The sequence below is a fragment of the Xenopus laevis genome, chromosome 1L (assembly GCF_017654675.1).
Source record: "Xenopus laevis strain J_2021 chromosome 1L, Xenopus_laevis_v10.1, whole genome shotgun sequence".
Taxonomy (NCBI): Eukaryota; Metazoa; Chordata; class Amphibia; order Anura; family Pipidae; genus Xenopus; species Xenopus laevis.
Window position 1 is genome coordinate 124,573,996 of NC_054371.1, and position 10,081 is coordinate 124,584,076.

Genomic DNA, 10,081 nt, shown 5'->3' on the forward strand with positions numbered 1-10,081 from the left:
TGCTCCCCAACTCTTTTTACATTTAAATGTGTCTTATGAGTAAAGAAAGGTTGCAACCTCTCCATTTCAGACTTCAAAATGTGAGAGCAGCAGTTAAGCAGAACAGAAAAATCTGAGTATTTCAAGTAAAGATCAAATGCAAGATGACCTTTGACTAGACCTTCATTTTAATAAAGGATAGGCATCAAACACTTATTGCACATAAACTCAACTTTTTCCAGTGCAGGAGGGATTTTAAAGAGAAAAGTCTGGTCTTGGTAAAAAGAAATTTGGTTTATAAATAAATGGAGTCCCATTCCCAATCCCTGGTAGTTACCAAAATGAAAGAGGGTATCTAGCTAAGATCCTGTGCTAGAAACAAGACAACTCCCCTCATGTGAGACGTATTCATAAACAAATGATTGCATCCAAGCACTGTGTGGATGAGATGGTATTATAGACCAGTAACGTTTGTAGTATAAAAGCACTGCACCACACATTGAATTCAGGACTTTTAGATCTAACAATATTGTAATCATTCCAGGATAAAAAAACAATTGTCTAATACTTTCTCCCTGCAATAGATACACCTAGGGTATGAGAATTTAGGCACGCAGGGTTGTATTATTGATATAAGCATCCAAGGCCATGTGCCTAGACGGCAGGAATTTATATTATCCTTCAGTTGCCTATGCATTAAAAAATTCATTTTATTTATTTTTTATCCCCATCTCCTGCTTCACAATCACAAAATCCAACAGTTTGGGACAGGGAATCAGATTGCATCACATTTACTCTCTGTATGTAGGTTTTTATCAGCCCTCATCGCCAGTGAGCACAAAACTGTCACCTTTGCATGGAGCATGCACATTATTCTACTCCAAAGACTATGCAATGTCTGCATTATTCAAACTGGCTTGCAGAAATAATACAGAATAATGCACATTATTGACCCCAGAGTACAGGAAGCTGTCAGTGCAGTTTCCAAAATCGCTGATGTGACACAGAAGAAAATGTACATTTTGAAAGTTATTACAGTGGGGGTGGTATGAGGTAAACAACTTTTAGTGAAAAGTTGGCCCAGACCAGACATGAGCCATGGCCCAGAGCAGCCATATCGGATCTGAGAACAGCACAATCATCATCATCATCATCATTTATTTATATAGCGCTGTCAAGATACGCAGTGTTTAACTGCAGTTATAGCAAACAGGGAATAAATGGATAACAGACAAGGATTACAGAGTACAATAGGGTTAGAAGGACCTAGAGATTAGAGTTTACAAACTAAAAGTTTAGGGTACAATTGAGACATTAGGATTGTATAAACACTTTGTCATTTTTGATACAGCAATGATTAATTAAGGTACATCGAATAGGCCTCTTTAAACAGATGGGTCTTTAAGGAGCGCTTGAAAGTTTGGAAGGAAGGAGAAAGTCTGACAGCTTGGGGCAGAGAGTTCCAGAGAAAAGCAGAAGCCCGAGAGAAGTCTTGTAGACGAGAATGGGCAGAAGTGATCAGAGGAGAAGTGAGGCGAAGATCAGAAGCAGAGCGTAGGTTTCGTGAAGGAGTGTATTTGGAGATTAGAGATGAAATATAGGGAGGGGTTGCATTATTAAGGGCCTTGAATGTGAGTGTAAGTAATTTGAATTTGATTCTAGAAGAGATTGGGAGCCAGTGAAGGGACATACATATGGGAGCAGCTGATGTTGAGCGGCGAGCTAGATGAATGAGTCTAGCGGCCGCGTTTAGAATAGATTGGAGTTGTGAAAGGCGACTTGTTGGAATACCTGTGAGGAGTAAGTTGCAGTAATCAAGGCGGGAGATGATGAGAGACTGAATCAGTGTTTTAGTTGATTCTGAACTGAGATATGGTCGTATTCGAGCAATGTTGCGCAGTTGAATACGGCAAGATTTTGCAAGTGTTTGAATGTGTGGTGAAAAAGACAGATGAGAGTCTAAGATGACTCCTAGGCAGCGTGCCTTTGTGGTAGAATGAAAGGTGGTGTTGTTTACGGTGAGTGATATCTGAGGGACAGGGGAAGATCTTGGAGAAAATATGATGAGTTCTGTTTTAGAAAGGTTCAGTTTCAGGTGGCGCTGTGACATCCAGGAGGAGACAGCAGAGAGACAGTCTGTGACTTGGGAAAGGACAGAATTAGAAAGATCAGGAGTAGACAAGTAGAGTTGGGTGTCATCAGCATAAAGGTGATACTGAAGTCCAAATGACTGAATGAGTTTTCCCAGTGAAGTTGTATAGAGCGAGAACAGCAGGGGGTCTAGAACAGAGCCTTGAGGAACTCCAACAGAGAGTGGGAAAGTAGTAGAAGTAGAGTTAGAGAAGGAAACTTTAAAGGAACGGTCAGACAGATAAGATGTAAACCATGAAAGAGCAGTGTCCCGAATGCCAGATGAGTGTAGAATGTCAAGGAGGAGTGTGTGGTCAACTGTGTCAAAGGCTGCAGAGAGATCTAGAAGGATTAGAATGGAATAATGACCTTTAGACTTTGCCAATAGAAGATCATTGGTTACTTTGGTGAGTGCAGTTTCAGTCGAGTGTGATGGGCGGAAGCCAGATTGCAATGGGTCGAGAAGGGAGTTGTGAGTGCGATGCTGGATCAGGCGTTTGTAAACAAGCCTTTCTAGTAATTTGGAAGCGAATGGAAGAAGAGAGGCCGGTCGATAGTTAGTGGGAGAGCTGGGATCAAGGGAAGGTTTTTTGAGGATAGGAGTGATTAGTCCTTGTTTGTATAATGATGGAAAGGTACCAGTAGAGAGTGAAAGATTGAATAGGTGGGTAAGTGCAGGAGAGAGTGTATCAGAGATTGGGTGGAGAAGGCGAGAGGGTATGGGGTCAAGTGAGCAGGTGGTGGGTTTTGAGCTGGCTAGAAGTTTGCTAACTTCATCTAGAGTTGCAGGGGTGAAGGAGTGCAAAGAAGATGTGAGTGGACTGCACGTTGGTCTGAGATTGTTGTCGGACGGTATGCTCAGCCTAATGAGATCGATTTTTTCATTAAAGAAATGAGCAAGATCTTGGGCGGTAACATTATGGAAGTAACATTATGGAAGTAGCCAAAGATTCCAAACCAAAGTCAACAAACATTTAGGGGCAGATTTACTAAGGGTCGAATATCGAGGGTTAATTAACCCTCGATATTCGACTAGGAACTAAAATCGTTCGACTTCGAATATCGAAGTCGAACGATTTAGCGCTAATCCTACGATCGAACGATCGAAGGATTATTCGTTCGATCGACCGATTAAATCCTTCGAATCGAACGATTCGAAGGATTTTAATCCAACTATCGAAGGAATATCCTTCGATCAAAAAAACACAGGCAAGCCTATGGGGACCTTCCCCATAGGCTAACATTGAGTTCGGTAGCTTTTAGCTGCCGAACTAGGGGGTCGAAGTTTTTCTTAAAGAGACAGTACTTCGACTATCGAATGGTCGAATAGTCGAACGATTTTTAGTTCGAATCGTTCGATTCGTAGTCGAAGTCGTAGTCGAAGGTCGAACTAGCCCATTCGATGGTCGAAGTAGCCCAAAAAACACTTCGAAATTCGAAGTTTTTTTAATTCGAATCCTTCACTCGAGCTTTGTAAATGTGCCCCTTACTGTACACTTATGGGTCTGTTATCATGCTGCCTAAAAAGTGGAGTGACTCATTACTGGTGATGTTGCCCCGATCATCCAATCAGCAATTAGATTTCGACAGTTAGAAAATAAAAACAAAGATCTGATTTCTTGCTATGAGTAGAACTGGCCATAGACGCAAAGATAAAGTTGTACAACTCTTCATGTGTGGATCGCCCCAACAGTTTTTTCGTGCTCGGTAGTCAGTGGCACAGGTTAGAAGATTTATATTGGCTAACGATAATATCTCTACATGTATTGTCTATCTGACAATACCAGTGGGTGTCACTAATATTTGTTAGACATAATTTTCATACAATTTCTGTCTGTGAATTAATGGTCAGAATATTGTCTGATTTGTTCTTTTTACTACTTTATTTAATCTGAATGGTTAGTGTTCAGTCAGGAGATTGCAACGAAAGAGTGTTCATCGTAAGGATATATCTGCACGTCTATGGCCAGCTTAACATCACCGGTAATGTTTCACTCCACTTTTACCACAGCATGATAAATAGACCCCTTAGGGGCATATGTATTAGCATTTGGCGACATACATCACTGGTGATGTTTCCCATAGCAACCAATCAGATCTTTGCTTTTGTTTTCTAACTTGTAGGTGACTTCAAATCTAATTGCTTATTGGATGCTACAAACAATATCACTGATGATGTTTGTCTCTGCCAGAAACCACGTGAAAGTGCCCAACCAATTTGTTCTGTTGTTTGATATCAGAATATTTAGACCTTTATCTATATACAGAAAACCCCTAACTATTGGTATTCCTCATTGAGATCAGGTGCTGCATACATAAAAAAAAACCATTGTATCCCCATAAAAAGGGCATTATTGCTCTCTCAGTTCTCCTTGAATCTAGTAATCAGCCTTGTAGCATCAGCTTATATTACAGACCAACCTCATTTTCTGCTTGATAATTTGCAGCGACCCCTAAGTTTAGCTTCTCAACAGCTGCTCAGAGCCCACTGAGCATGTGAGTGTCGAAGACACTTTCCAAGATGGTGACTCCTTGTAATACCAGTAAGTTTGAAGTCCTGGTTCATTACTGCTATCGAGTAGCTTAAAAAAACATTAGGCTGGTGCAATAAGTGCGTTATATAAAATATGGCATTATTAGCCATATTTATTTTTAGGGTTTAGTTCTCTTTAAGGACAATGACACATGGATACACATATGTGCATCAATGATATAGGAGAAATGTCTTTGTGTCTTGGCTATGAGTTTTTTTACATAGTTCTTTCTTCTAATGAAAACACAAATGCACAGACTAATTGTGCTGTTTTGAAGTAATTGGATATTGTGAATAATTACATTCCTTACACAAATCATTTCCTTACATTAAAATCTCTGTGGAACCTGCTGCTAAACAGATTGTTGTGACAAAGGGATTGTGTGAAATCATACATTTATAATGAGTTTTCTTATTGCCCTTCACTTTACCAGACAAACAAATGAACAGACATATCTGTGCGTGACACGGCACATATTATAAATAGCATTTACGATTTTTTAACAGCTAATTAAACTTTCTCTCAGACAATTGTTTGCATGTGTTTATAAAGCTAGCATTACCCAGAATACCACAGTACCTGCAGAGACTAGCTTGTCAGTATGGTGTGGCTGAGACTGTGGGCTTTCCTGCATATACTTGCTATTGTAACTTTGGATTCAGAGCTCAAGAGGCGGGAAGAGCTGTTTCTGAGGAGTTTGGGTTTCTCTTCCAAGCCTAACCCGGTATCTCCTCCTCCTGTCCCTTCTATACTTTGGAGGATATTCAACCAAAGGATGGGGAGCTCCATTCAGAAAAAGAAACCAGACTTGTGCTTTGTGGAGGAATTTAATGTTCCTGGTAGTGTTATCAGAGTGTTCCCTGATCAAGGTGAGCTGATGGCTAATGTTCTCCATGGCATGGATAGTGTATAGTTACAAAGCCATTTTGTCTAACCTCTGTATTGATGCTTTACTACCTCATTTTACTTGCCACTGGTTTCTATTACCAGACCTACTCACGACAGCTTTCTTTCAGATTATCCAGTGTAGTGATTTCAGGTGAACTGCATGATACCCATGGTTGTGTCATCAACTGAAAGATCTACTTTTTAAACGTGTGGTTTGCCTTTAGGGCTCTTACAGACGAGCATTTGAAGCCGCGCTTCCCTGAGTTCCATTTTTATGCGTACAGCCGCAGGGGAGCGCAGGAGTAGAAGCATTTTTTTTTTCAATGGGACTGTACTCACACAGGCGCATGTAGGCGCCGAACGCAGGAAAAATGCAGCATGTTGCGTCTCAACCTGCATTCTGCGCCTACATGCGCCTGTGTGAGTAAAGCCCCATTGAAATAACTGAATGCATCTACTCCTGCGCTCACCTGCGGCTGAACGCATAAAAATGGAACGCAGGGGAGCGCAGCTTCAAACGCTCGTCTGTAAGAGCCCTTAAGATAACTTTTATTATGTTATAAAATGGTTAATTTTTTAAATTTGCCTTTTTTCTTTTTCTTCTATTTCCAGCTTTCAAATGGGGCTCACTATTGTTGCTTTTAATTACTCCTCTTTCTATTCAGATCTCCTTGTCATATTCCAGTCTCTGATTCAAATCAATGCATGGTTTCTAGGGTAAGTTGGACCCTAGCAACCAGATTGTTGACTAAAAAATTATAAAAAATAAAAACCAATTGCAAATTGTCTCGAATATCAATCTCTATATCATACTAATTGTTGATTCAGAGGTATACAACCCCTTTAAAGGAGAACTATAGCTAAAGAGCATGAATGCTGATTCTATGTGAAGCATCCACTTAAAAGTACTTCAAATATGTTTGCAGAACTGAACAACGCCACAAAAAGAAACCAGGTGCAGCTTTAAATTGTGCAATGTACTGGAATATATATTGCCAGAGTACACTGCTTCCTGCAGAGGTTGTGAAAACACTTGTCTGTCTTCTGCTCACCTTTTTGATTCAGGTATCCTAGAACAATATATGGCTGTTTGAAAAACTAGATAAACCCTGTGCAATGCACACTTTCAAGGGGAAATGTGGTCACCATATTCCAGCATTACTCAAACGCCTTCATAAAGCCCATTTTAAATGCTAAAATATTGCATTCTAGTTGCTGTTTTACTTTCTATGTAAAAAAAAAAATCATATGAAAATAAAATTGACAGCCAGCTGGAAACACAAGATTTAATTTATTTTTGCAGATGAATAGCGGAATAATTAACTACAGCACACAATTTCTAATGATATTTTGAGCAGATTTGTGTTATATAGGCTGGATTTAAACTTGCTTGCATGGCTAACTTCCTAAGTTAGCTTTATTAATCACACACCATGTTTTGGGCACCCCAAAGTGTAAAAAGTGCTATTTGGGGCCCAAAATATGTTGCGTCACTAATAAATCTAACTTTGCCTTATAATGTAGATATAACTGACCCATCTGCCCTCGCTCAGCAATACAGTGCTGTCCAACATCTTACATTTAGTGGGATATTTATCTGACATATCCATGTCTGGGGGGGGGGCACATAATTATACAAATATAATATCTTACTCAGAATTCTCTGTAAAGAGTGAGGTTTCTAGGTCTAGTAAACCATAGAAATCAAATTATTATTCTGATTGCTCACTATGAGTTACAAGACCTGTGGCAAAGTTTACTCCTTTTAATAAGGTACTGTTTCATAAGGAACAAACTTGATTTGCTGGAGAAACAGTCGGAGCAGTGTTCACAAAGCAATGTTTTAGCTGGCATTGACATTTCTGTCCTAAACAGAGTATTGTGAATTTTCTCATTGCAATTACATTGAATATTAGTACCTGTGGTAAATACAGGGGGCAAAAACTCTTCTGTATAATATGGAATCAATCTGTTGTATTAAGACATATTGTTGGACTAAATAGTTTCAACTTTCCTATGTTAATCTTTTAGGTCGGTTTATTATTCCCTACTCCGATGACATCCACCCAACACAATGCCTGGAAAAGAGACTTTTCTTCAATATCTCAGCAATAGAGAAGGAAGAGAGAGTCACCATGGGGCAGTTGGAATTGAGGTTCAGCCAGAACACCTATTACGGAAGGGTATTTGATCTGCGTCTCTATCGCACATTACAGATCACGCTTAAAGGGATGGGAAGAAGCAAAACAAGCAGAAAGCTGTTGGTGGCCCAAACTTTCCGTCTTCTGCATAAATCCCTCTTTTTTAACCTGACTGAAATTTGCCAAAGCTGGCAAGACCCACTGAAGAACTTGGGTTTGGTCTTGGAGATCTTTCCTAAAAAGGAAAGTTCCTGGATGTCGACCGCTAACGATGAGTGCAAAGACATACAGACCTTTCTCTATACCTCCTTGCTGACTGTGACCCTCAATCCTTTGCGGTGTAAAAAGCCACGTAGAAAAAGAAGCTATAGCAAACTGCCTTTTACTGCCAGCAATATCTGCAAAAAGAGGCGCCTTTATGTTGAGTTTAAAGATGTTGGATGGCAAAACTGGGTGATTGCACCTCAAGGTTACATGGCCAACTACTGCTATGGAGAGTGTCCATACCCGCTGACAGAAATACTTAATGGGTCCAACCATGCAATTCTGCAGACCTTGGTCCACTCTATAGAGCCAGAAGACATTCCTCTTCCTTGCTGTGTTCCGACAAAAATGTCTCCCATATCAATGTTATTCTATGACAACAATGACAATGTGGTGCTGAGACATTATGAAAACATGGCAGTAGATGAGTGTGGCTGCAGGTGACCATATGTGCCAGTACATACAAATAATTTGATTCTATTAATTAGTATTCCTGTTAATGTGACCTACTAGTGTATGCTTGTTCCTGTAGTTATTAATATGGGAGAATTTATTTGTAACCCGATCAAGGTTAATAGTTACTGCTTGGATTAAGCAATGGATGTAGCTTACACATAGGCAACAATATTGTGTGCTACAGATCCACATTCACTACCATCAGTGTTCATGGTCTGCTAGGAAAAATATACTGATCTAAAAGCAATATTTCTACTTTATTTCTACACTGTTATGTCATAGATTTTATCATTCTTAACGTATTCACAGTCCTGTATATGCACAGAGTATCTTGAGTGCTAGTAAGGGTGTTGGGACATCATCATATTGATTTGCCTTGACTGTTAGCTGTTAGCTGTTAAGGAGCACATATGCTAAAATTCACTTTGATCTTGTGTGAATGTATATATCACTATATGATGTTGTTAATAATAATATCTTAGAAGAACATGGTATATAACCTGATGACTTTTCTATTTCACTAAAATTAGATGAGGTGCTTGCACTATTCACTGCACAGAGGCGTAATCCTCCAATATGAAAATAAAAAAATATATAATAGTCCATATGACTTGAGCATTCTGGCCAGTGATAGATCTAACAGGTCATATGCACTGGTTGGTAGAAAGTTGGTTACACTGTCCTTCATGTACCAATAGGGAGGTAGATGCCATTGACATACAAGTGGTATTTAAATAATTATTTGTTTTTAAAAAATATATTTTTAGGCTCTAAATGCAATGTTTTTTTACGCTGCCGGTCTTGCATTTGTCTGTGGAAAGGCAACATAACTTATGCCTATTGCTTCTATTTGCTTCCCTATAAGATGAGTTTCCTATAAAGAAAATGGAGTGCATCTGTGGGGTAAAATACCTTAGACAATTTTTCATTGATACTTTTTAAGCTGCTTTTACATACCTAAAATCTTTGAGTGAAACCATCGTAAACCCCTGATGGACAGAATGGATAAAAATCATACAAAATCTGAAAACTAACAGTAATAAAAATGTTAATGTAGTGGTATTTCTGCTATAGCCATAGAACCACAGGTTTTGGTACCAGGGTGTGCCTATATAAAGATACTTGCTTATTGTAAACCATTGCTTTTAAATTGTGAATAAAATGTATTTGGATTTGTTTAACTTGGCTAACTTGCATGCAATGTGGGAATTAAAGTGAAGTATAATAAATATCTAAATAATATCCAGGGGTTTTGTGTTAACTGAGCATTTGAACCATATAACAATTGTGCCATAAAGGCATTTTCTCAGTTACCATCTATGGCCTGCTTAGTGAGAAGGCTTTTAAAACCTACTATAGAGTTTTAAAGGGGTTGTTAACTTTTAGTATGATGTATAATTTGTTGTTATTTGTGGTTTTTGAGTTATTTAGCCTTTTATTCAGCAACCCTCCAGTTTGCAATTTCAGCTATCTGGTTGTTAGGGTCCAAATTACCCTGGCAACCATGCACTGATTTGAATAAGCCACTGGAATATGAATAGGTGAAGACCTGAATAGAAACATGAGTAATAAAAAGTAGCAATAACAATACATTTGTAGCCTTAAGGTGGCCATACACGGATAGATCCGCTCGTGTGGCGATGTCGCCAAACGAGCGGATCTCCCTCCGATATGCCCACCTTGAGGTGG

The 10,081-nt window shown here is 39.2% G+C and overlaps 1 protein-coding gene across 1 annotated transcript; it reads left to right on the forward strand.

Moving 5' to 3' along the window:
* Positions 1 to 5,196: 5,196 nt before the first annotated feature.
* Positions 5,197 to 9,634, forward strand: LOC121393805 (protein DVR-1). Its single transcript, XM_041563353.1, has 2 exons — positions 5,197 to 5,512; positions 7,563 to 9,634. The coding sequence occupies exons 1-2, from the start codon at positions 5,245 to 5,247 to the stop codon at positions 8,378 to 8,380; spliced, it is 1,086 nt and encodes a 361-aa protein (XP_041419287.1). The 5' UTR covers positions 5,197 to 5,244; the 3' UTR covers positions 8,381 to 9,634.
* The last annotated feature ends 447 nt before the right edge of the window (positions 9,635 to 10,081 follow it).